The 27,486-nt window shown below is 37.1% G+C and overlaps 2 protein-coding genes across 5 annotated transcripts in view; both read left to right on the top strand.

The window, feature by feature from the left end:
• The window catches only part of myofl (myoferlin like), a 35,145-nt gene extending 30,349 nt beyond the window's left edge, over positions 1-4,796 (top strand). For all 3 annotated transcript variants that reach the window (XM_084391797.1, XM_084391798.1, XM_084391799.1), the window contains 11 exons: positions 79-249; positions 363-511; positions 1,482-1,621; positions 1,726-1,814; positions 1,895-1,990; positions 3,159-3,300; positions 3,390-3,489; positions 3,671-3,849; positions 3,955-4,064; positions 4,152-4,299; positions 4,404-4,796. In XM_084391797.1, the coding sequence (XP_084247923.1) occupies positions 79-249; positions 363-511; positions 1,482-1,621; positions 1,726-1,814; positions 1,895-1,990; positions 3,159-3,300; positions 3,390-3,489; positions 3,671-3,849; positions 3,955-4,064; positions 4,152-4,299; positions 4,404-4,439 (1,360 nt within the window). In that variant the 3' untranslated portion in view covers positions 4,440-4,796. The remainder of the gene's footprint in view (positions 1-78; positions 250-362; positions 512-1,481; positions 1,622-1,725; positions 1,815-1,894; positions 1,991-3,158; positions 3,301-3,389; positions 3,490-3,670; positions 3,850-3,954; positions 4,065-4,151; positions 4,300-4,403) is intronic.
• A 526-nt stretch (positions 4,797-5,322) lies between these two features.
• parga (poly (ADP-ribose) glycohydrolase a) overlaps positions 5,323-27,486 on the top strand; it is a 31,056-nt gene continuing 8,892 nt past the window's right edge. For both annotated transcript variants that reach the window (XM_084391970.1, XM_084391971.1), the window contains exons 1-13: positions 5,323-5,506; positions 6,420-6,474; positions 6,561-7,241; positions 8,433-8,565; positions 8,965-9,087; positions 10,399-10,479; positions 10,874-10,948; positions 18,743-18,835; positions 19,632-19,786; positions 23,684-23,763; positions 23,873-23,933; positions 24,561-24,636; positions 27,090-27,237. In XM_084391970.1, coding sequence (XP_084248096.1) covers positions 6,455-6,474; positions 6,561-7,241; positions 8,433-8,565; positions 8,965-9,087; positions 10,399-10,479; positions 10,874-10,948; positions 18,743-18,835; positions 19,632-19,786; positions 23,684-23,763; positions 23,873-23,933; positions 24,561-24,636; positions 27,090-27,237 — 1,726 coding nt within the window. In that variant the 5' untranslated portion in view covers positions 5,323-5,506; positions 6,420-6,454. The remainder of the gene's footprint in view (positions 5,507-6,419; positions 6,475-6,560; positions 7,242-8,432; positions 8,566-8,964; positions 9,088-10,398; positions 10,480-10,873; positions 10,949-18,742; positions 18,836-19,631; positions 19,787-23,683; positions 23,764-23,872; positions 23,934-24,560; positions 24,637-27,089; positions 27,238-27,486) is intronic.

A 27,486-nucleotide genomic window follows, 5' to 3' on the forward strand; every position in this document is an offset into this window, starting at 1 on the left:
ATTTACACACATGTAATTGTGTATTTCTGATTTGTCCTTTTTTTTTTTTTTTTAAACAATTTTTATATATGTTCACAGAGTATTTGAACTAAACTGCTACATTCCACAAGATAAGGACTTGAAGATTTCCATCTATGATTATGATCTGCTCAGCTCTGATGAGAAGGTTGGGGAAACCGTCATAGACCTTGAGAATCGACTTCTTTCTCGGTTTGGCTCACATTGTGGAATCCCAAAATCTTACTGTGTGTAAGTGGTTATTTTACTAGCGGCCACTTTTTTCATAATAGTTTTAAAGTCCCATAACCTATTACTAGACATATTCATGTACTCAGTGCTATTTGAAATACTATATGTAAAAGATCTGGGGTGAACCAGTGGAGGGACCAGATCAAACCATCTCAGATGCTACAGAATCTGGCCAGGATGAGAGGAATTCCTGCTCCTCATATTGCGGATGATGGCAGTTTCGTGTCTTTTGGAGGACGAGAGTACAGGCTAGATGAACTGGGTATGCTCATTCAAACCATTAGACCTTTTCTGGACCTCAACATGTACATAAACTACTGTTCAAAATAAAAAAAAAAGCTTATTTTTTTAAAAAGTAATTAATACTTTTATTTCGCAAGGATGCATTAAATCGACCTAAAGTGACAGTAAAGACATTTATAATGTTAAAAAAAGATTTCTATTTCAAAAGAATGCTGTTCATCAAATAATCCTGAAAAAAATATGTATCATGGTTTCCACATAATGTTAGGACAACTGTTTTCAACACTGTAATAATCAGAAATGTTTCTTGTGTACCAAATCAGCATATTAGAATGATTTAGGATCATGTGACACTGAAGACTGGATTAATGGCTACGGAAAATTCAGCTTTGGCATCACCGGAATAAATTACATTTTAATACAGAATGACAATGAAACAGAATTGAATAGAGCAGGAACGCTACACACATACCACAAGCATTAATGTGGAACACTGAACTGAGGAAACTGAGGGCTTAAGTAAACAGGGAAAGATAATCAAAGAAACAAGAAATAGGTGTGCAATGAAATTAATGAATGAGAACACAGGCAAACCAGTAACAGGGAAAACCATGACAAAAGCTGCTTTTCCACCATCGGGTTGAACAGTTCTTCTCCGTTATCAGCCCTAGTGGAAAATGAAATCATATCTTTACCGGCTATGGAATGGAACGGTTAAACAAAGAGAATGGTTTGGCCCGATGGTGGAAAAGTGGCTATGGAAACAAAACAGAACATGACTATAAACTATGAAACTAAACAAGACATGAACTTAAAAAACCCGTTATGGTAGTAAATAAAGATACATGTTGTTACTACAGTTTTACCTGGTTCAGCACAAATGTACAAGATGTATATTGCATTTCTACTTTGGTGTGGAACTTACAGCACCACATTGCTAAATAAGCATTTTATGATGACAAGATTAATGTATATTACTTTGCTTATAGAGGGCAATAAAATCATCCACCAACACCTGGGTCCACCTAAGGAGCGAATCTGCTTGCATGTGTTGAGAAGGCAAGGCCTCGTTCCAGAGCATGTGGAGACCAGGACCCTGTACAGCTCCTACCAGCCCACTCTCTCTCAAGTCAGTCCCCACATCCCCAGATTTTATAATACATACTCAACTTTGTAGTGATTTTATCCAGATGTGCCATCTCTGTGTCACTCCTGTTTATTTTGTCTTTGCAGGGCAAAATCCAGATGTGGGTTGAAATATTCCCCAAAAACCTTGGTATTCCAGGACCCGTTTGTGTCATCACTCCTCGCAAACCTAAAAAGTACCATCTTATCTTCCTCACATCTAGTAAAATTACTATGTGTTTGTTTTTGCTGTTCTAATGTGTCCCTTTCACTAAAGGTATTTACTGCGAGCCATCATTTGGAATACAACTGAAGTCATCCTGGATGAAACCAGCATCACAGGAGAAAACATGAGTGACATCTATGTGAAAGGGTAATAGGTTGATGATAATATTAGCATAATCATTTTGGAGTAAGTCATTTATACTGTGTATGTAATCAATGTGATTAATTAATACACTGCCATTCAAAAGAAATGACTTTTATTCAACAAGGATTCATTCAATTGATCAAACGTAAAAGTAAAGACATTTATGATGTTACAAAATATTCGCTCCTTTGATCTTTCTATTCCTACAAAAATGTATCACGGTTTTCAAAAAAATATTGAGCAGCACAGTTGTCCAAATCAAAATATTTGAATGATTTCCGAACAATCATGTGACACTGAATAATGGCTGTTAAAGGGATACTCCACTTTTTTTGGAAATAGGCTCATTTTACAACTCCCCCAGAGTTAAACAGTTGAGTTTTACCGTTTTCGAATCAATTCAGCCGATGTCCGGGTCTGGCGGTACCACTTTTAGCATAGCTTAGCATAGATCATTGAATCGGACAGGACCATTAGCATCTGTCTAAAAAAAATGACCAAAGAGTTTAGATATTTTTCCTATTTAAAACTTGACTCTTCTGTAGTTACATCGTGTACTAAGACCGACGGAAAATGTAAAGTTGCGATTTTCTAGGCTGATATGGCTAGGAACTATACTCTCATTCCTGCGAAATAATCAAGAAACTTTGCTGCCGTACCATGAGTGCAGCAAGCGTAATGATATGACACAGCGCCTGAAAATAGTCCCCAGCTCGGTAACTTCCAATGTGACCGGGACTAAGTTTGTCTAACCTATTAGACCTATTTGCAGGCGCTGCGTCATATCATTACGCCTGCTGCACTCATGGTACGGCAGCAAAGTTTCTTGATTATTACGCAGGAATGAGAGTATAGTTCCTAGCCATATCAGCCTAGAAAATCGCAACTTTACATTTTCCGTCGGTCTTAGTACACGATGTAACTACAGAAGAACTCTTTGGTCATTTTTTTGAGAGAGATGCTAATGGTCCTGTCCGATTCAATGATCTATGCTAAGCTATGCTAAAAGTGGTACCGCCAGACCCGGAGATCGGGAGTTGTAAAATGAGCCTATTTCCAAAAAAAGTGGAGTATCCCTTTAAAAAAATCAGGTTTACCATAATTTTTTTAAAATATAATAAAATAGAAAATAGCTCATTTATTTATATTTATTATTATATGTATTTAATAGGTGGATGCCAGGTATGGAGGAGGACAAGCAGAAAACTGACGTCCATTACAGGTCTCTAGATGGAGATGGAAATTTCAACTGGAGATTTGTCTTTGGCTTTGATTATTTGCCAGCAGAACAGTTGTGTCTTGTGTCTTCAAAGGTTAGCGGTTTGAAAAAGTGTAACTAAATTTTATATAAAGTGTTTCATTCATTGATGGTAACAATAAACCCTGTTTTTTTTATTTCCAGGAACACTTCTGGAGTCTTGACAAAACCGAGTTCAGGATCCCACCCAAACTGATCATTCAAATCTGGGACAATGACAAATTCTCCCTGGATGATTACTTAGGTGAATGCTCTTGTTTAAATCTACATATGTACCCACCAGACGTGGGTTAATCTTTCTCTTTCTCTTTTTGGAGTGTATGCATTATTTTGGGTTTCTTTAGAAATGTTGATGGTAAGTTTGATGTTTTTGGGAATTGGTATATCATCTGCTGGATTTTTGATATCACTGCTTTCTTAAACAGGCACGGTGGAGCTGGATATGCTTCACCTCATCCCTCCAGCTAAGATCCCTGAAAAGTGCTCTCTAAGCATGCTAACACAAACAGGCAAGAACCTCACACCTACATCACTCTTCTCCCAGAAGTCAGTGAGAGGCTGGTGGCCTTGTGCCATGGAGGAAAATGGCAAAAAAATCCTGGCTGTGAGTGAAGCTTACAAGCATATGGATAAAAATTATATATATGACATGTTGCATACTGTATATGCACGGTACAAACAGTAAAGACCGTTCTCTTTGTGGCATTAGGGTAAAGTGGAGATGACTTTGGAAGTGGTGGAAGCGAACGAGGCAGACGAGAGGCCAGCTGGGAAAGGAAGAGATGAACCCAACATGAACCCCAAACTAGATCCTCCAAAGTATGAGAATATCAGTGTTTGGTCATTCAGTATCATGTTTAATTAGATGATGTGAGTAATACTTTATTCTGTAATATATGTAAACAGCCGTCCAGATACGTCCTTCTTTTGGTTCACAAATCCATGCAAGACCATGAAGTTCATCATATGGCGCAGATTCAAATGGGTCTTCATTGGACTCATTATTCTAATACTGGTGATCCTGTTTATTGGAATCCTCTTATATTCCTTCCCTGTAAGTCTTTATCAAATATTATCATTAGTAAATGAGCAAATTTTCTTTTTCTCAAAGTAACTAAGTGATTTGCATTTTCTAAATCTGCCCTTTTCTTCTTGCAGAACTACATTTCCATGAAAATCGTGAAGCCGTTTTGAATGGAAAATTTCTAGATATTGGCACAGCAACTTGCAGTGGGAAACGGTCAATGGAGAACCAGTAGAAATGTTATTTTTATGTATTTTCATCTATTTTTATGTCTAAAAATACTTGAAGCTATAACATACTCCAAGTGCTATACTTTTAAATCTTTTTTGTAGACAACACTGGGTTGGCAGATTACAATGCTGCTGGAAGTTGCACTATATTTGTTTGATTTCCCTACTATGTTCTTTTTTTTATATTCATAAAAGTTTATTAGAGCAATTATGGGATTTATACAGTGCATTGTAGAACTTGCCATTCTGTATCTGCTCCTTTGTTGTTCATTATTCATTAAACAATTATTTCTTGTATTCTTTTATGTTGTGTTCAGAAACCAAACATGATATTATTATTATATGATACATGATATAATTAGTAATTGCATTGATAATACACCATTTGTAATAATTAATTTGCATGAAAAAAAAACAACTATCTCTTTTTTCCCCCACAAATAATTACTTAAGGTGGTGCTTCGAAAACACTGATTATGTCATGTCAACCTCAGGAGAATAAACTAACTGCTCTATTTTCTGTTTGAAAAGTAGCTACTTTTCTTGTAACGGAAGGGGGCGCGCTACGGCCCGAAGAAACCGTGACGGACTGTCTTTCATTCAGAGTTGTTATATAATTTTTGACCCACCAAGTTTATTTTGCTATTAAAAAATAAAATAATAAATTATATATGACATTTAAATAAAAAATATAGCTTACATCAATGAAAAAGATACAGTGAGAGATTAGGAAACCGGCTCCTCTTGAACTTTGAATAAAGAAAACGCTTTCCTTCAATCACGTGACAAGAATCTACCCAATCAGCAGCCGACTTTACGACCCGGAACTGAACTGATGCCTCCTTCACCAGTCCGTGTTTAATTCTATATTTCAGTGTGTCTTTCTGTCTTGTATAGTGTGATAAAAGCAGCAAACTTTTGCATAGGTGCAATTGTCCTGTCTGGTGGAAAAGAGTTCGAATATGTGTGCAACAGCGATACGAAGACAAAGCTGAAAAAGAGTGCAAGTATGATTGTTTGATGCGTGATCCAAGCGAACAGTCTGACAGTAACGTTAAACCAGCCTGTCTTATAGACACATTTTAGCATGAAGTACTGTAGCAGTATTGCTGTTTTTCTAACAATAATGGTGGCGGCTACTTATAATCTATTAAAAATGTGTGCTGTTGATTTGAAGGCTTCAGATATCTGATAGACGGGTGTGTGTTTTAGCTTTTATTACAGTTATTGGTGTTATTATGATGATATTACACATATCCATGGATCTAATAGATGCACACTATAGTAATATTGTTTTCCAGGCTGATATATTAACCTATAAATCCATGCAAACGCTGACCTGCCTTTTGTTATCACTCAGCTAGCTTAGCCATTCACAACAACAGAATAAACCTGATGATTATGAACCTTATTTATACATACTGTATAAAGCAACCCAGTATGTCATCTGCACTAATCTAGCAGTTATATGTTAACTGATATGCAGTATATGTTATCTAAGCATATAATGTTAAATATAATAGCGATGTAATTGTTAATATCAGGCTTTTTCAACTAGGGCTGCTTTATAATAACACACACACACAAATCATATAATCACGTTGTCACGATTATTTTTCACAATTATGAGTGGGCGATATTTGGCTGGATATAAGGTTGCTATGACATAAAAATGTTAGATACCATTGAGTCTTTTTAAAAATTCGAGACCACAGCATATACTAAAAACATACATAAACTGTAATTTAGCCTGCTTCACTTTTTACAGTAACTCCAGTAAACTGCCATTCGAAATGTCAGCTTTCTTGTTTTTCATCAATCCTTTCATTATTTTGGCTTATCAGTTGGCTTTTCTTCAGTAGGTCTGACTGTAACTATAACTTTTATTTTAAGTTCTAAGTTTCACTTTTCTTTTTACAGCAAGTAGTCTGGCTGGAAGTGTGCTTACAGTGAATATGGATGCAGAACTGAACCGGTAAGTTGGTTTTATTTTTCTGTTTTTAATAGATAAAAAAAAAAAAAAAAACTGTCTAAAGCATTTTTATCTGTTTCCTTTGACAGCTGTGAGGGGGGCGATGTAACAAAGTCTGAGGGTACAGAAAATGATCTTACCGAGGCCTTAGGGCGTGAAATAGAGGAAAGTGTTCCAGCAGCTGTGAGTGTAATTGATAAGCCGTGTGAATCAAGAAAATGTAAGGACCAGAATGATGATCCGGAGGACCAGATACAGTCCTCTTTGCCAAACTGTGGCATGGACTCAAAGGTCATCGCTTGTAGAGATGCCAGCAGTAGTAATGATGCAAGCGGTCTGACGAAGCCAAGCAATGGAGAACAGGCATTTGAATCAAACCCACCAGATGCCAACCTGGGCAAGCTGACTTGCATGTCTACAGAGAGCTCAGAGACAAACCTGATCTTTTCCGTAAATGCAAGTGACACACCTAGCGTAGATGCGAATATGAGTCCAGCATGCGAAGCGCCTCTGCCCAGCAATTCTGAGGAAAATGCTTCTGACTGCTCTCACTTGCAAGAGTCCCATTCAGAAGTTGGCCCAGTAGAGGAGCCCAAACCCCCAATCCCCAGTCCAGAAGCTGTAGAGAATGTCACAAACGAATCTGAAGTGACACCCATGGAAACGGATGATACAGAGGGACAAAACTCTGGTGCTGGTGCTTTTGTTCCTGAAAATGTTGATAAGCTTGAGCCTGAAAGTAACCAGGCACCGACGTCTTCTTCAGAAAGGTATTGTGATTTTGGGAATATTGCTGTGTATTTCCTTAATTGGAAAATGGTTTTGAAATTAAATATAGCTACTAGGGATGCACCAATATTAAAAGTCTGGCTGTTACTGATAATTATTTTTGTATATTGCCCGATACCATTTTGTTGAAATAGATCATAAAAAACACACAAAAAAAAAATATATATTTTTTAACTTATGAATTTAGACATCACAACAGTATGACAAATCTATATTAATTTTGAGATTTACTAAAGATTACACTACTGTTCAAAAGTTTGGGGTTGGTAAGATTTTTGGTAAGAAGTCTCTTATAAGGTTTCATAAAAAAAAAAAAAAAAACTGAAATACAGTAAAAACAGTAATACTGTGAAATATAATATATTTAAAAATAGCATTTATATATTTTAGTAAATTTTTAAGGAAAAAAGTCGGCACACCACGGCTCCAAAAATGGGAAAAATTGAATGATAGACTGACACACAGGTGGTAAGGTTTCGAGCACGTAGGCTCTTCGTCAGACAATTAAAAGTTAAACACACCACGCCTTTATACTGACAGGTGACACCCAGTCACCATGAAATATTATATATTATCATATTTAGTCAATATGAAATAAATAAAAATAATACCAATATCACCCAAAAGAACAAAGAAAGGCAAAGGAAAAATACAAAGATAATACACACTGAATGTGAAAGTCAAATTAAACATACAAAATTAATATACATTTTTAAGTACAACTTATAATCCTGTGATGGCAAAGCTGAATATTCAGCATCATTACTCCAGTCTTCAGTGTCACTGACATGAATCCTTAAAAAAAATCATTTTAATATCCTGATTTGCTGCTCAAGATCTCTCTTCATAATATCTAATAAAATGTAATTATTGTACATTTGTTTTAAAAACCTGATCTCCAATCTTTTGAATGGTAGCATACATTTAATAATGTTTTTAAATTATTAGTGTTTTTAAAGTGACTACAGGTAATCTAAATGCAAAAATTGGCAAAATGACATTGTACAATTGAATATCCAATATCAGCTGATATAAATCCAATAACTGATATCACTGAAACAATATGACAATATGAAATAAACAGGATGACAATAATAATGCAATTATATTATAATAATTATGAATAATTAACCATTATAATGCAATAAATTATAAAAATGTTGGTTGTCTAGTCAGCAAGTGTCAGCAGAGCAGAAAGAGTCGGAGCGGCTCGGGACCCCAGTAGAGGAGCTTCGAAGAATGCCTCAGTGTGGACAGACCCTGTCACACCTCAGGGCAACACACTATCACAAAATACTCATCAGGGTAAGCCACGCTGCTCTTCACAGCGACACTGTGATGTTCTCAGCCAGTGCCTAAGGGCTTCCTGTCAGTTTGAGAATAATACCGCTGTGGATGTCCAAGCAGCTCTACGCTTTTCCCGCACAACATAGAACTCAGTGTTTTGATGTTTCATTGAAATGATTTGAAGTGGACGGATAGTACTTAAATTGTCCTTACAGAAACTAGTTTTTACTTTAGATTTTACATCGCAAATATTTGAGTCTGTAGCAGACTTTTTTTTTTTTTTATGATACATTTTTAGAAGCAACCAATGAAAGTAAAAAAACAACAACTTTGTTTTAAAATACTAGAATGACTGAAGGTGATTAAAAGGTGAAATGTATTGCTAAATACCTAGTCTCTCTCTTCTCTGGTTTATAGACAGACCTGCTTAAAGAAGGACACGTCCCCGTTCCATATCCAAGCAAATACCATGATTTCTGGGATGATGTGACCGTAAAGATGCCTTGTTCAGAACATAACCTGTTTCCTGTGGAGAATGAGGTAATGTCTACTTTTAGGTTAATAGTGCCATTTAGAAAATGGTTTAAATTATATAGACTTTGCACTATTTATGAAAGTGGTGTTTTATTGAATAGCTAATACTGTTTACTAACCTTAATGTGAAGAAATTGTTTGACACAATTACATCATACACTACTGTTATAGATAATTTAATAGAAAGTAAAAAAAAAACAGCATTTATTTGGAATAGAAATCTTTTGTGTCATTATGAATGTCTTCATTGTCACTTTTGATCAATTTAATGAATCCTTGCTGAATAATATATATATATATATATATATATATATATATATATATATATATATATTTATTATATATATATGTATGTATGTATGTATGTATGTATATATATATATATATGTATATGTGTGTGTATATATATATATATACAGTGCAATGCATAAGTGAATACACCCATGCTAAAGTTGACTAAAAAGAGGAATAAAAAATCATATTTTGGAAATTGAACTTAATGCCTTAATTTAAAAAATTAGGAAAAATCCAACCTTTAAGGACACCAATTTTCTTTGTGAATGAATAATGTATCGTAAATAAATAAATGTTCTTCCTTAAAATACATGGTGCATAAGTGAGTACACCCCTATGTTAAATTCCCATAGAGGCAGGCAGATTTTTATTTTTAAGTATTTTTTTTTAGGATACTATGCATCCTGATAAAGTTCCCTTAGCCTTTGGAATTAAAATAGCCCCACATCATCACATAGCCTTCACCATACCTAGAGATTGGCATGGTTTTATTTCAGTTAGCCTAAAAGCTAGTTTGATTTGCATTGAGAGATGGTCTTATGGAAAGTACCCCATGCCAATCTCTAGGTATGGTGAAGGCTATGTGATGATGTGGGGCTATTTTAATTCCAAAGGCCAAGGGAACTTTATCAGGATGCATAGTATCCTAAATTTTGTTTAAAAAAAATACTTAAAAATAAAAATCTGCCTGCCTCTATGGGAATTTAACATAGGGGTGTACTCACTTATGCACCATGTATTTTAAGGAAGAACATTTATTTATTTACGATACATTATTCATTCACAAAGAAAATTGGTGTCCTTAAAGGTTGGATTTTTCCAAATTTTTTAAATTAAGGCATTAAGTTCAATTTCCAAAAGATGATTTTTTATTCCTCTTTTTAGTCAACTTTAGCATGGGTGTATTCACTTATGCATTGCACTGTATATATACATTTTTTTTTATTTTTTTATTTCTTACTGACCCTTAACCTTTGAGCAGTATAGTGTATATATGATGTGTATGTGTCTTTTTTTTTTCAGGAAGGAAGTGTAGTGCAAAGTCGATGGAAGTTGATTCGCTCTGCTTTGGGAAGAGAATTTAAACGTTCATATGACATTAGGGTAGGTTTTAGTTGATCTGTTGAACACTTAATGAAATTAACTGTCAAATGTCAACATGTGTAGGTATAATGCCTAAACGTAAGAGTTTTGCTAAATAAGTAAGTGAATCCCACCAGAGGGTGGCAGAATTGCTCCAAGATGTAAAGCATTCTTGTTTTTTTTGTTGCTTTTCTTATAAAGCATTTTTTGCTAGTTGTCTTATAAATGTTAAAGTTTGACCAAAATTGTAGTATTAACTTATTTTAATGTGATTCAGTGGTATATATATATATATATATATATATATATATATATATATATATATATATATATTATTGTAGATATGTAAAGTTTCAAAAAATTTGAGGTTTGAATTTCAATGGTTTATGTTTAAAAATCACTTATAATCTTACAGGATGCAATATTGAGTTACAACACAGTGCATGCTAAAAGATGGGACTTCACAGCTTTGAACCTTCTCTGCGAAAAGGTAAGGAATACATTTGTTTTGCATTTTTGTTTGTATGTGTGTGCGTGTGTGTAAAATAGAGATGATCAAAATTTGTCCATTGGATTTGTGCCGAAGTTTCATCATGTAATAATGTACGAAGCATTTGACTTGCCCCATCTGGATCAGTTCAAAGCATCCCAAATAATGTGCTTGCAGATGGTTGATTTGCATTTGATAGTGTCATTAGCAGAAATTAAATCAGAAAATAATAAATTAAATCTACTACTTGCACAAACCACTAATGAGTTTAAACAAACTGTACATGCACAAATAATGAGTAATTCAGTTTTACATTATGCTTGTACAGTAAAACACAATTCACAGATTAATTGGGTACTCTGCCAGTGCTAGAACAAAAACACACACTTTAAGTATATGTCAAGTGGCCCCAGTTGGTTACATTTCATTTCGTGATGCATTTTTGATGATCTATATCATAACCGCAGCTGCCATAAAAGGAAAGGTTTAATGTTGTGGCGTTAATGAAGTGAGCATCCTAAAGTCTGATTTCTTGTGGTGTGTCACAGTTAGGACCAGAAGGCCCCATGATACTGAAAATGTTCCATCATTGTTTAGTCTGACTGGTTTGAATTTACTGGCACACTAAAGGCATTACGCTCTTCAGTCAAAGAGAAGCAGGTTAGCCTCCAAGTGGATCCGCACCAAGCGGTCCGCGTCTGCCACTTCTGCTACCTCGTCCCCGAGGGTCTCTTTGCATCCAGCAGTAGTCAATTAAGACAGAGGTGGGCACTCAGCATAACGAGCAGCAGCTGGCAGAGGAAGGCCAGGGAGATGAGGGTCCTGTTTACTGCAAATAAACACACTCAACAGATGGACCACGGTCTTCCACATACATAGCCAGAAGCTGGTCTTGATGGTGGCTCTAATAGGGAGATGACATAAGAACGCTTGGGGTTGAGTACTCTTATTCCACAAAGAGCTTGACTTAAACTGGGGCCCTTTGGCTGTTTTCTGCCACATTACTTGTTCTTTGCGGTCTTGGCTAACTTGGTACATCAGTTTGCACATTTTTTTTTGAACTGTGTAGGTACAGAAGAACAATTCTACATCAGTTTTTGTTTTTGCTTGAGTTTTAACTAGTGGGAAAAATTGAAAACCAGCCCTGTTGCCCACAGAGGTTAAAGACCTATTAAAATATTATCTGTAATATTACTAATAAAACTATTTTTCACTTAAAATAAAATTGCATTCAACAGAAAGCTGCTTGCATGGATTTCTGTGGGTCTTGAAAAGTCTTAATTCTCCCTTACACAAATTAAGTTCTTAAATTAGAGCAGAAAGTTCATAAAATCATGACATTAAAGGTTGGATGCTTTGCAAAATCTTCCTCAGTATTTTTGTTCTGTTTTCCAATACAAATATCTAAACATCTTTAAATCAAGATGGATTTTCTTGAGATGCAAATTAAAAATGGAAGTCTTGTCTTCTGTGAGTTTATGCTTAAAACAAGAGCAAATATCGTCAATGAGTTATGAATACTTCCCTTTGAATTAAGTTGATTTTTTTCTGAGCCCATTGGCAGATACAGTATTTTTATCTTGTTTTGTCATTTTGTATCTCTAGTAAATGCATCTAAGATTCAAAGGCCCACTGAAGTGCCTGGAAACGCGCAACATTATTCAGTGTGTTGACGTTATTTCCACTTAAACAGTGCGGGACATATCGAACAGCTCCTCCCCTTTTTTTAAATGGCCGATATCATTTAGTTTATATCACAGCTCGGCCAGAGCCGTTGAGCACGGTAAAGCCGCAGTTTCCTCCTAATCTCTAACCCTTTCTTCTCCTAATCTCCTCCATATTGTTGTAAAATATAGCATTCTGTGCAGAATTCAAATGGTCAGATACGTTTTCTGGTATATAATCCGCTCTGTGCTATCGTGTCTCTAGACTGGAGCAGACTGTGCGCGCGTGCTGCGGCGGTTCGCGTGACATTAATGTGAGACCAGACTTCATTTGCCCCAATGGAAAGCATATTTACACTCTGAATCGTTCCCTATCCCCTATAGTGCATTATGTGCCATTCACCATGTAGAAAATAGTAAATGTGTGAACAAGTGACAGATTTTAGCCGCAGCATGAGCGTACATTTATGATGTAGGGGGTGGGCACTTTAGATTCTAGAGAGCATTTGATTGGACATGAAATCTGATGAGAAGCTAAAGTGCAGAGTGATATCATCAAAATCACTGATCCATATTGGCGGAAGTGAGAGACTGTAAGTTTTGAATCCTTATATCTTCTAAATGCAAATGTTGTCATTGTATTGGAGCACACTAGCTTATAGATAACAGTAAGGCTAACATATCCATACTAAAAGGCAAAAAACTTTATAGGGACATTAACAATATTCAGACATTTGCACTGGAAAACAAGAATTAGGAACATCACTTTTTTTGCTGTGTGATCAGAAGGTACAGTAAAAGTTATTTCCAAATAATTCTAGTGGTTGGGAGCAGAGTGATTCAAGCTACTTAAAAAAAAAAAGAAGAGATTTATAAATTAATGGATATTTATTGGAAGTTGTATTTTTAAACTCTGAAGTGTTGTTAAAACAACTCATTGTGTTTCTCTCTAGACATTTGCATATAGAGAACATACTGACTTATTGCTTTCCCTTCAATTTATTCCTTATGTTTTCTTTACTAGGTCTTCAAAAGATCTTAAAGTTTTACATTTATCCTCATGAAACCCGCAGAAACCCTGTGCTTGGTTTGCGAGTGACGTTCTGCGTAAGCTATGCTTCATTTATCTTAAATGTATTGAACCATAGACAAAGGAACTTTTTGACCGTGATATTTCACTAATGTGACCGCACCTTATTTCTGATACTGGTGATTACCGGCCCGATTCAATCATTGGGTGTAACTTTAGTAGGTGGAGCAAAATTATCAGACAGTGTCCTGACAATACCTGTTGCCCACCAGGCACCAGTTTCATTCTGCTATATTATTGTTACATGACTGATGATGAAGATGTTTTTGAAGCATAGGATTAAATGGATCTTTTAGCAGATACTTCTATGTAGATAACTTACCAGACACTTTCTTATCCAAAATGACAGCACTTTTCATGCATGCACAGTTGCTGGTTTGATAATGGTAATCATTTTTTTCTTTCCATAGTTTAAACCCACAGTCAAGCACATCTTTTAACCACTTTAGTTATGTGTGTGTGCAGTCTTTCTCCATGGTGCTCTACTATATGGCAGACATTGTTTAATAGTCAAAAGCCATTTCTTTATTACAGTAGTATTCTTATAGTTATGGCTTTATTCAAGATGTCAGAACGTCCCCTCCATGCTTAAGATGATTTGATAGAATAATCTCAGACCTGTGTAAATCAATAGCTGTCGGTGACTTTTATGGCTGAATCAAATTTAATTAACCAGAGCCATTAAATCTATAAGAGGGCCAATCAAAGCCATTAGCAAAGTGCACCGCGTTCTAATGAAGCATGCTTGAGTGGACTGGCTCCTTAAACTGTCCACTTAAGAGCTTGAGCTGTGCCTTTGCTCTTTGACTCTTGCACGATGCATCTTCAGTGTTTTTCCTTCTCTCTGTTTTTGCCATAATACTCTTTTCGGTGAGCAAGCATCAACCCTTTAGGGCCGTCCACACTAATGAGATGCATAAATGTGAAACAAACGCTCTCGTTATCTATACATTTTGATGTAAATATGAATTAATGTAGTGTCGTTCTCACCGCTTGTAGCTGTTAAGTATGCTGGCGCCCATACATGCACACTTTCCCCTGTGTAATGGTTATTTATGGATTTGTACTAGTGCCGTTCTCTAAATTGTCTGGGGTATTATTGAATATCATGCATTTATATACAGTATATCATTGCAGTATAATTAAAAGCATAAATATTTATTTAAATACTTTCTTACAGTTGTGTGCCAGCTGTCTTATTTCCCTGCATCAACAGAGGGCACTGGTATGTCAGCCTGGAGAGCTGGCAATTGATTTTCAATTTAAGAGATTAAATGAAACATCACTGAACAGCGGTCAGTTAATAACTGTAAGAGAGTTCTGAATTGTGCATGTCAAATGTGTGCTTGTGCTAGACTATCAATTAATATGTTTTTTTGCAGCAGAATATAACGCAACAAGACCACATCGGAGTATAAAGGCATCTTTACGCAATGCTGCATACAGGCCGCACTGAACATATGGCATCTCCCTGCTTTGGTTCAGTGTAATGGAGCAGTAGCGCAGGCCTTTTCATTGTATTTTTTAATTTTTTAATTTAGAATATAATTTTTTGTCATAATGCCATTTATAATTGCATGTTTAAAATATGAAATAAGGAATATATAAACATTAAATGTATTAAATGCATCTTTTAAATGCACCAAGATTCATCCAGGGTTCCCACGGTCGTGGAAACCTTGGAAATATCAAATTAAGTCATGGAAGGTTCTGTAGTGAATTTAATTACTCAAGTGATTTCTAGTTATACATTGGTTACAGTATTACACTTTGTGAGTGCTTTAGCAAAGCTTGCTGCCTAGCATGATGTCATCAGTGTGTTTTTTGAGGGTAACTGCCTTTGTGACTCACTGCGAGACAAATGTTCCTTTTGGACTGAAAGTGGTCGTCTTCATTTGGACCGAACTATCGGTCCATCTGAACAAATTTTTAGATTGGTGTTTGTCTCATTGGAGTCTCATGTAATGATGGGTATGATCATTTAAATATTTTAATTCACTTCCCCTGAATCTGGTTAGGGTTTTGGTGGCTGAGATGTGTGAAGTTGACTAGCAATTTGTGGTGAAACAAAGATGTTAAAGCAATATTCTGCACGAGTATCAAATATGAATCCCATTATTTCACAATTTCAATTAAAGCTCAAGAACAACAGAATGATTTACAGTATTGTATACACCACATCGTCCCTACAAGATGTGCAAATAAAAAGCCTTTCTGGTGTCTTAAAATTGTGCAGGACTCCAATAATTGTCACAAACTTGAGCAGCTTCCTGGATTTTGATTGACAACAGAGGTGTAATGGCTATGGAAAGCAGCAAAATACAAATTAGGAACTGTCTTGTCATAAATTGTAGTTGAGCCTCATCCCTACCCTGAAATGAAAGTGTCAGAGCAGTGGGCTCTGATAAATTCACTCTACTGGCTCAGTGCACAGAACTCCACTTCAAGCCTATAGCCCTCCGCAAATGCCTTCGCCTACACAACCATCTTATTTCAGTGTCTCAGAACTGTGGGATTCCCTGCAGCCATCACACAGTGTGTTTGTGACCTGCAGAACAATGCTTATTATGGAAATCATGCTATGAATGAAACCGGTTGATTTTCAAGTGAGAAATTCTGGTTGGTTTACATAGGATATTAATCATCCTATTCTTTTATTTTCTTTTATAGTTTTTTGGACGTTTGAGATGGTTGACCCACCCACACTCACACAATGAAAATCAAATATGTTGTTGTGTACCTCATCGACTCTCACTTGTATGCACAAAAACAGTTCAATATTCTCGAAAATATATGATTTTGTTTTCTAGAGAAAAAAAAAGAAAAAGAAAGTAAGTCATTCAGGTTTGGAGCAACATGAGAGGCGAGTAAATTACAATTTTTGTGTGAACTATCCCATTTATGCCCAGACAACTCTGTGTAAAATACCAAACATAATATATCATGTACGCATAATATAACCTCACCAAGAAAAATCTATTTATTCTCCTTTTATACACTCACAAATAAAAAAAATACATAAAATAATGACTTCGTCCACCCTAAGAATTCTTATTGGTTGTATTTTGATGGAGATTGTAGTATGTTATATAACTGGTTCTGGTTTGGCAGGATAAGGGGAATGAGGGAGTTCGTTTGATTTAGTGAGGTCTAACTCCTGCAACCTCAGCTCAGGCCCATCCGGCCTGTCAGCTCTCCTCACTTATTAGACCCAGAGGAGCATTTTACGATGTCAAGCAGGTCATTACTTATGACAGCATTTAGTCAGGCCTCCTTTGCGGGCGTATAAATGCTCCTTGGTTAAATTGTCAGACAAGGTTTCCCGTCCAGAAGAGCCCGCGCCTCTCCTTCCTCAACCCATTTGCATCTGTTCCAGGAATCCCATTTAATCAGCTGAGCACACCAAGTAACCTTGATGAAATGGGGCCCATGACTGAGCGCGCTGCCAATCGCAGCCAATATATTTATAAATAAGTGTGTTGTAAATCTGTGTGATGATAAAACAGTAGCGTATTTATTTTTGCTGAAATCATAAAAGGTTGCTGAGCTAGCGTATGCTGTTTTGACACCCTTAGCTTCAGAATGAATATCACGAAGCGGTACTGTTTGTCTGATCAGATCTACGGTGGCGTTGGTTAGCCGTATTTTAGCCAAGATGAAAAGTGCGGTGAGGGCTTTGTCTTTATTTCCACCTCAGTGAAGTCATACACCAGTGGGAGCTCTGCAAAATTACGTTTTTGTAACCTCTGTGCTGTAGATCAAGCTTTGTTACTACCTCTGCGGATATGAGTGAGATTTTTTTTTTCTTTTTTTTTTTCTTGCACTGACTACACTGACAAACCAAGGGATTTTATTTATTAAACTCCCTGCATTCAGTTGTTTTGATGCTCCAGGCAATAGAGAGATACAATGATTGCTGGGATTGCCCATTGAAACTCCACTAATAAGGTTAATATTACATTTATTGTGTTTATTTAGTGCACCTCAGGCTCTATGCGTTTTATTTGCAAAAGTTGAAGCGAGGTTTTTTTTTCCCCAGCAGCCCAGAATGCAAACAATTTTTGTTCACCTATTGATGTCATTCTGACACCACCATGGTGTCCTATCGGTTTTTTTTCTTCGTTTTTTTTCTGACACCTGAATAATACTGTCTATGACAAGTCGACAGCTGGGTTCAAGTGTCTTATTCAACAATATGGCTCTTTTTTCTGACAGTTGTTTTCCATTAAATGTTGTTTTAGCCCCAGGAGCAGAGAAAAGGCTTCATTATTTATTCTATTTTGTACCAGACAGGTGACATTTTGATTTTTTTTTTTCTTTTTTTTTTTCTTTATTAGTTTGAGGACATAACATGGTAATGTTGTCAATCTTTAATTGGTAATAGTCAATGGTATGATTTGTTCTCTAAGCAAGAGGTATCACTGCAATGAAGGCATTCATAAGATTGTGTTTAGTCACAACAATTGAATAGACAAATATACACTACCATTCAAAAGTTTCAGCAATGTTTTTTAATAGAAATTAATACTTTTATTTAACAAAGATGCATTAAATTTATCAGAAGTGACAGCAGCGAGTTTAACGTTGTTACAAAAGACTTCTATTTTATATACTTTTTTTAACCTTTTACTCATCAAAGAATAAAAAAAAAAAAATGCATTTTAGGTTCCACAAAATAAAGAAGCTGTTTTCAACATTAATGTGAATTGAATGATCAACAATTGAAATGATTCTTGATCACCTATTCAGCATATTAGATTGATTTCTGAAGGATCATGTGGAGTAAAGACTGCTGAAAATTCAGCTTTGCCATGACAGGAATAAATTGCATTTTAAAATCTATAAAAAAAACCACATTTTAAATGTAAAAAAAAATTCACAATATTACTGCTTTTACTTTATCTTCAATGGAATAAAATGCATCCTTGGTGTACATTTAAAGTATGAACAGACCTGTTTCTTCATTTGTTTTGTTTTTTTATCCAGTGAATGACCTTTATCAGCTGCAGCTATGAAACACATTTAATCTCTCTCTTGCAGGCTATGGAAAGTTATGAAGTAAAGCATCTCTTAAACGTCACATTGCCAAAGATGGTGAAACTGGTTTTGGATACGCCCAAGATTTGCACCCAGGTAAGGCACACAAAGTCATATGGTGTCCTTCACATTGGCTGGGACAGACACTCAGGTTTTGGGGCAGAAATAGATCAGTAGTGATAATCATGTCTGGCTGGTAAAGGTCAATGGGCCCAGCGTGCTGCGGTGTAAAACCAGTGGCTAGTGAAGGACACTTCCACATGAGCACAACAGCCTCATTAGGAGCTGCACAAAAAAAAGAAGCCATCCGTCAGCCTAATTTCTGACACCAGAACAACACTGTTAGGGGAGATTTTCTTAAATGCATCTTAATTTATTTGTAGGATTCCAAAGTACAATTTAGAAACACTGTTTAATAGAGTGACAGGTTGCATATTAAGCTAGAATTGATGAAAGTATTTTAAACATAAAAAAAAAAAAACACTTCAATACACACTAATAAATTTAGGCAAGTCAAGTCTGTTTCCCCTTGAACAAGCTAGTTCTTACTCAGCCAATGAAATAGTGTTTATGTAAGATCCGGCACTGGCATTTGCATTTAAGAATTAAAGGATTTTGCCCTTAAAAAGGAACACATCTCCTTGCTCAGCTGCTCTCTTTTATTTATGTACATTTTATTAATGTTTGCATTGATTAGTCATCTATACTGCCCTTAAGTGTCTTTAAGCCCAATCAGCAGAGATGGATGACGCTCTGTGTAAATGCTGCTGGCTGCTGGTGGGATACAGCAGGGCACCTTAATTACTCCTGGCCATTTGCTTAATGTAATTCTGTCTCCCTGTTTGGTCAATTGCTAAACTAATTATCTTTGCCTCTCTCTCCTCTTCCACAGCCAATCCCGCTGCTTAAGACGAGGATGAATCAGTCCTTGACCATGTCACAGGAACAAATTGCCTGCCTTCTTGCCAATGCCTTCTTCTGTACATTTCCCAGACGCAACTCGCGCAAGTCCGAGTATGGCAACTACCCCGAGATCAATTTTTACAGGTACTGCCTCCTCTTCAGTGGCTTCGCTCTGGAGACCTGTTACATATTTTGCAGGTCTAGTTATTGATTGTCTGAGGTTTTAGATTTCCATCCAAATTAGGGTTTATATGTAGGCTGTGAGGTAAGTCACGACATGATTTAATTTTGCTTCCCGTTATCTAGTAGTCTGTTTCTATTACATTTACAATGGATTTTTTTTTTCTGGGCCTGTTAATGTGGCATGTATAGGCCTCACGTTTCAAATTTAGTGAAGGCTCCACTTTATCAAAATTACACTCCTACACATTCACAAATCCACTCTGTTTTTCATTTACAACGAACATTTGCACTGTTCTGACTTTTCCATCATTAAATCCAAATTTCTATCATTTCCATCATCATTGATCCTTCAGACTTGCCATATTAACTACTTTAGAGTTTCAAGACTTCCGCGGTGTTGTTAGAAAATAAGACTTCTTTTAATGATATTGGTTGACTTTGCAACTCCTCATTCACTGTTGTTTGGTTTGATAAATTTTGCCTCTGTGTTTTACTGCGTGAAGAGAGAATAACATGTAGGAGTTTCTCTCCCCTCTTAAAATGCAGCTCTACAACAAAACCACTCATGTGGTACAGTACTTAAATCAAGTCTTTACAGGCTGATTAAAACAAATGAATGAGATACTAGAGAGACTGATGTGAAATGCGTGGCCATCCATCTCTCGTCTGTCATCGTGTTTACTCGGATGTCTTCCTCTGTTGAGCAGGATCCCCCTGTATCTGTAGCCAGTGCTCATCTCACTGCATGGGGATGTTGTTTGTATTCAACAACAGTATATCGAAGTGTGACAGCGGGGGTAAGATGTGTCTTAAACTAGGTTTCTGTGCTGCCATATGGCCAGTCCTATAGTTTTTTTTGTCATATGGCCAGATGTTCTGAAGGGCTCATCATATACAGCTCCCTGTCACAGAGATTCAAATGATACAGGTGATATTTATTTATGCTGTATCAGGTAGAATTAGTTTTGTTAAGGTTTATACATATATTTATATAAAAACTACAGTTGTAACTGTGGGTAAAGTGTGCCAGTATCCCATCAAATGATAAAAATTACTATTACCAAATGTAATATAAATATTCTGAATATTAGACCTTGTCCTGGCCTGTATGAAAATGTAAATGATGTGCTGAAAATGATGACTTATCTGGTCGAGTTGTCTGACTGAAGCACTTTTTCTAAGCAAAACCGGAAAAGTGACAACTATAAGTAAGATAATTGTAGATAGTGTTATACTGTGGTGCTGTGCTTTGAGTTTTGAGCGGTACTCTCTGTTTGTTCCACCAATGGAAGATGGGAAAATTGTTCAGGAGACAAGTTTGAAATTATTTATTTTAATTTGATGATGGTAGTGGTGCAGAAATGAGACACTTCCTCTTTAATATGGCTAAAATGGCTTCTTTTAAAAAATTGCAGTCAAATATTGTCTCAGCTGTAATGAAGTTGTTTTCATGCAAGTCAGAGTAACAAAACCATCCTTTAAAAGCTCTTTGGGAAAACCGTCAGTGGTTCATAGTGGTGAAAAACGCAGCCCTCAGTTTTACTCTGTCATGCTGAGATGGCTATTGATTCCCCAGGCACTTTAAGTACTTATACAAGCTCCTAGACATACAGAGGATCTAAATATAATATATTTGGCTGACATTTTCATCCATTGCCTTGTTTCTACCTTTATTTTCCCTGCTGGACATACTCAAAGTTCTCTAGATAATAAAGGTCTGAACGATATCAGCATTAAATCTAATTGGTCATTCAGGTGAACACAGTGATACACCCTGTGTACCAGCATTCTGTACTTACAAACAAGTTAGTGTATGTTGGCATGCTTTGTTTTTGTTTTTTTAGCATTATATTATTTAGGACAATGTGGGCCGTGGCTACAGCGTGCCACAGAAAACAAGTTTCAGCAAGACCGCAGAGTATCCAGACGTGCGGATCGTTACGGTGCGGCCCACTTTAATTGAGTGACTGTCCATCAGTTTACTCATTGGCTTGAGCACTGCCGCTATCAAGCACCAGGCAATTTAGAGATTGCTTGTTTGGCAGAGCTGTCAAAGTCTGCCCTCTGGGAAATGACATATAGGCAGGGTGAAGATATATTTACTTTAGTTTCAAAATGTGCACATCAAAGCAAGCTTTCCTACGCTGCGGTACACCTGCAAAACTATGAATACAGATCCACCAATGAGATCTCAGCAACTGACGTGGTTTCTTGAAAGATTCAGATTAATTATAGCCTGCTTAGGAGCTGCCAAATTGACTTCTATTGCCATGTTTGTTAACTTCGGTTATGTCAGAATTGCATTGTGTTGTACATCAACTGCATTCATAGAATTATATTTAGGGGTGAATAGGATAAGCTGTGTCAGGTTTTACTTAACTCTGCTTTTGTAAAGAAGAAAGCAGTTTTAACTCTGCATGAGTGCTATCACCAACTCAAATTTGACTTAAAATAGATAACTTTGTGGCTGTAAATCCTTGGTCATAAGTTTGAGGTCAGTAAGATATTTTAGTTTTTGAAATAAATGTATTTTATTTTGCAAGGATGCATTAAATTGGTCAAAAGTGACAAGGACTTTTATAATGTTACAAAAGACTTCGGTTTCAAATAAATGCGGTTCTTTTGTAATTTCTATTTATATAAAAAATCACATCTTCCACAAAGAATTTGGCAGCACAACTGTTTTCAACATTGATAATAAGAAGAAATGTCAGCATTTCACCAAATCAGCATATTACGATGATTAATAAAAAAAAGAAAAGAAAAAAAAAAGGCTATTCTTTAGCCAAATAATCATGGGTTTCATACATTTGCAATCCACCAACATGTTTGTAGATTTTTAGACTTGGACACAAAACTCATTTCGTCTGCCATGCACTGTTCCCTTGTGTATTTCTTATTCACAGGAATCAACATCGTGTACCCACCGACACATTTTACCCTACTCCCCCCCCCATTTGTCCATTTTGGCCCCAGAAATTTCCAGCTTGTCATGTTATTGAAATCAGGTGTATAAAATCCTTTAATAAGTGGTTGTCCTGTTGAATCAAATCATATTTTCGTATATATGTTTCTCATATTAAAGGTCAACAATCAGTTTAACTAAAAAAGCAGCTATTTTCAGTCAACAACAGCTTGCCTTCCAGGCTACATTACATAAAATCTGCTACACTATCAAGAAGACTATATACATAGGAAGCTTCAATAACTCTTGTCTTCCTTCCCAAAGGGCTTTTAGTGCATCAGCTTTTCCTCTGTCATTTCATTTGTTCCACCCTTTTTTCCCCTGCTTATTCCATTGACATCAAGTGAGGGGAAGGATGAATGCAAGTGGAAGATGGTTAGCTTGAAGACTGCAGTATTCTAAATGGAGAAAGCCATTTGCTGGGTTAGGGAAGGCATCACGGCTGATCACTGTAAGGCTTTTGCTATTTGGGACTTTTAAAAGCAAGCCTGCAGTTCCTTAATGTCTTTAAAAGAATGAAGAAGTGTTCCTCCGTCCATCCTTTGTGAAATGGGACACGAGCGCAGCGCTGAGCCCGCAGGCGTGGGTCCGTATCATTGTTGTCCTGACAGAGAGCCCATCACAGGCAGGCTTGCTGAGCAAACAGGACTTGTGAGATGAACCGTCAAAGTCCGATCACACGGAAGGCCTACTTCTCTTCACGTGTTCCCAAGAATGAGGCACTAACCTGCAGAAGTTAGCGCTGAAGCTCATATATGAAGCTAAACGTCTCTCTCTAATAGTCGTTTATGACCGTGATAATTGCCCTCTGAAAGTAAACGTGTGGATTGTGTGGATTGATTTTGCTAATGTATGTACCTAATCAACACTTGTGTATCTTTATCTTTCTATAGACTGTTTGAAAGTGGTTCCTCACGCAAGATCGAGAAACTCAAAACTTTGCTCTGCTATTTCAGAAGAGTCACTGAATCAAGTAAGTCTGAATCTGCTCAACTGTACAAATATACACTTTAATGCTCTGACTTTGTTAATGTGGTACAATTGATGTTTATCTTTTTCCTGTTTTTTTGTTACATTTTCAGTGCCAACTGGCCTTGTCACATTCACAAGACAGTGCTTGAGCGTTATTCCAAAATGGGAAAGGTACACAAGTTTAAATGCATATTCATTGTGCTTAGTGTACAGTGTTGTTGTTGGGTTTATTCAATGACTTATACTTAGGATAGATATATGTATACAGTTTTATGTTATGTATAATTCTATTTTTATTTATTATTTATTTTTAATTAAAAATCCCCCTTTTGAGGGATCAATAAAGCTGATTTTGTTTATCTTTATAATTCTAAAGGAAAAAGTAGAAAAATAGCATAGTGATATAAAAAAAAAAAAGAGTTTTAGTCTCACAGTTATTTTTGAATGTTACAGCTAGAGGGCTCTCTGACATTTAAAGTAGCTCACAGAGATCACTCCTTTGTGCTTGATAAATGAACTTTGGCACCATGTAGTCACTTTGGTCTGCTTCCCCTGGCAGTGCAAAACCACCTCCCTGTTTTGCTCATTAGTGAACTCTTACCGCTGAGATGGTTGCATTTCAAATTGCTTAAGTCATGATTGTGTTAAGTCACCTTCCACTCCTAGTTCACTATAGCAGTTCTAGCCTGCCTCTATTAATGATGGAATTGTTTTACAGTGCATGTAAATTAATGTTAGTTTCAGTACGTTGTTATTTTGCCTGTAGTGAATTGATGGAATTTTCTTTTTGATCTTTAGCTCAAAGACACAGCTCACCCGTCTTCATATCACCTGTAAGGGCACCATAGAGAACGAGGGCTATGGGATGCTTCAGGTGAGAATGTCATGCATGGGTAGTTTAGTTTTCACTGTGACATCTGTCAAATATGAGATTACTTTGATTGACACAGAAGACCATTTCTGTCATCCTTCCTCTCTCCTCAAGAAGACATGTCTGCATAATTGTTAAGTATTTTTTATGTAAAATGTGCTCATTCTGTTCCAGCTGTAAGTGATTCAGGCAGGTTATCTAGAATGAGAAAACACACACACAAACAAACAAACAAACAAACAAACAGTATTTCCCCAAACTATCATTGGGACATTCTAGGAAATGGGTGCCTCATCCAGTTTGGCATACATATTTTTCCACTAATATGCATATATTTTGTTTTCATCAAAATATGAATATTTGATAATATAGCAACTAAATACAATTACTGAATTTTTTAAAATATATCTCTTCATATAATTTTTTTTGGTGGTGGTGTTTTTTTTTCCTTCTTTTTGAGAAGCACAAATGGCACTTTCCTGTTGAATATCATATTCATATTGGGCGTAACATGTCATTAAAGATTTCAGACAAGTCTGTGACCCAATATGAGTGCCATGCAATGCAAGCAAAAAAAACAACAACTAAAACATCTCAGTTTTGACCCAGCTGACTGAGGTTCTGCAGATCCGTCGGCCCCGATCACGTCCCTCCCTGCACCTCTCAAGTTCATTGCAGAGTCTGTCTGCCGGGGTCCTCTGCCCTGCTCGCCTTTTCCCATCTCTCCCCAGTTGGGGCAGGGCACACCCTGACAGCTGATGGGCACACATGAACAGCCCTGGGAGGTCCCAGGAGCCCGGGGCCCTGCCGTCCGGATTGACGGATGTTTCCGGAAGGGTGGGACGGTCTGACAGGTTGTCAGTAGTGCTGAGGAGAGGCGGGGCAGTCGGAGCTGGAGTTGAGTGACCTGATCAGCGAGATCATCTGGCAGCCTGCCAACCTCCCTCCCCTTTTCTCCTCCATCTCCCTGAGGAGGCTGTGGCCCAGTGAGTCCGGCCTGACAGCCTGCAAAACACAGCCTCAAAGGGGTCCTGCTCTTCCCCTGTTTACCTTTTCAAAGCTCTCCTAGGCCAATATTAGCACTGCTGCCAACAGTCTCTGAAATATAAAAATGCATAGGAGACAGCACAAAATTTAGCAGTGCCACAAAACAACCACTCATGCAGTATAACTGTCTGTCTGTCTTCCTTACTTCCTTCTCATGCTCTTTGTTTAGAGCATTTTTTTTGTAATGCAGTGTATGACATAATTTCATAATTAAAAAACATGAATATTACATACGACAAAAGCTTAAACAGTCTGTCTGGAAGCTGTGAACATATTTGAGTTATCTGATCTCAATGGCTAATGGCTAATGGTTAATAGATCCATTATGCAGAATAAAGGGAGTGGTGTTTGACCTTCAGGTTGGTGGAGAGTTCCTGCCTCAAGTGGAGGAGTTCAAGTATCTTGAAGTATCTTGGAACGGGAGATTGACAGACGGATCGGTGCAGCCTCTGCAGTAATGCGGTCGATGTACCGGTCTGTCGTGGTGAAGAAGGAGCTGAGCTGCAAGGCGAAGCTCTCAATTTACCGGTCAATCTACGTTCCTACTCTCACCTATTGTCATGAGCTGTGGGAAATTAGCTTTCTCCGTAGGGTGGCTGGGCACTTCCTTAGAGATAGGGTGAGGAGCTCGGTCACTCGGGAGGAGCTCAGAGCAGAGCCGCTGCTCCTCCACATCGAGAGGGGCCAGCTGAGGTGGCTCGGGCATCTTTTCCGGATGCCTCCTGGACGCCTTCCCGGGGAGGTGTTCCGGGCGCGTCCCACCGGGAGGAGACCCCAGGGAAGACCTAGGGCGCTGAAGGGATTATGTCTCCCGGCTGGCCTGGGAATGCCTCGGGACGCCTGAGATGTTTATGAAAGACGCCTGAAAGATTTTTTTTTTCTTTTTTTTTCAGATTTTCTTTTGTTTTGCAGAACTTATTTGTTTTTGCTTTTTTTTTTTTTATGTTTTTTTCTCCAATTATAAATACAATTTCATGGCTTATAAGAAATATTTATGCTCAGTACATTTTCTCAATTCATCTTCCATCAGCAGGTCTAGCAAAAAGTTAATTTTGGATTTGTGCATGCACCATAAATAGTGTACAAATGAAAGGTGTCCTGAACTGTGCAGAATATTCTCTACTTTTACTTTACTCATCTTTTGTAGTTTTATGCGCTGCCGGGCACAGCACTCATATTTTCCACCCCTGTGCGTTTTAGCACCCTGTCCCTTACCAGAACTTATAATCTCTGGTGACATCCTGGACAAACAGCCTGGCTCACAGTCTCATAAGTATCATAGATCTCTATACTGTAACACAATTTCACACTATGTTCAAGGATGAAATTGTCTTTTTTTTTAATTTTTTTTTTTACTCCAGCTGAACATTTTTGCAACAGATGAATATGTGTTTTTATTTGTGCTGCAGGTGGACTTTGCAAACAGGATGGTGGGTGGAGGGGTGACCGGTATGGGGTTGGTCCAGGAGGAGATACGCTTCCTCATCAACCCTGAGCTCATCGTATCACGCCTCTTCACGGAAGCCCTGGACCACGACGAGTGCCTCATCATCACAGGTCAGCACACACACACGCGCAGGAGTGGAAACAGTCCACTCCTCCCTCCCATCTGTCCTGCACACCCTCACACATCCCTGTCTGATTGATGTCTGCCATCATTAAAGTGTCTTGTTCCTCCCTTCTGGCTGTTCAAACACCTGTTTTCTAAAAAATATAAAAATATTTTTGTACTTTGATTAACCTATGGCTCATTATATAATTGGTTGGCATGGGAATCACAAGGAATTTAATGATTCTGCTTCATTA

This window comes from Rutilus rutilus, assembly GCF_951802725.1.
Source record: "Rutilus rutilus genome assembly, chromosome: 20".
Classification (NCBI taxonomy): Eukaryota; Metazoa; Chordata; class Actinopteri; order Cypriniformes; family Leuciscidae; genus Rutilus; species Rutilus rutilus.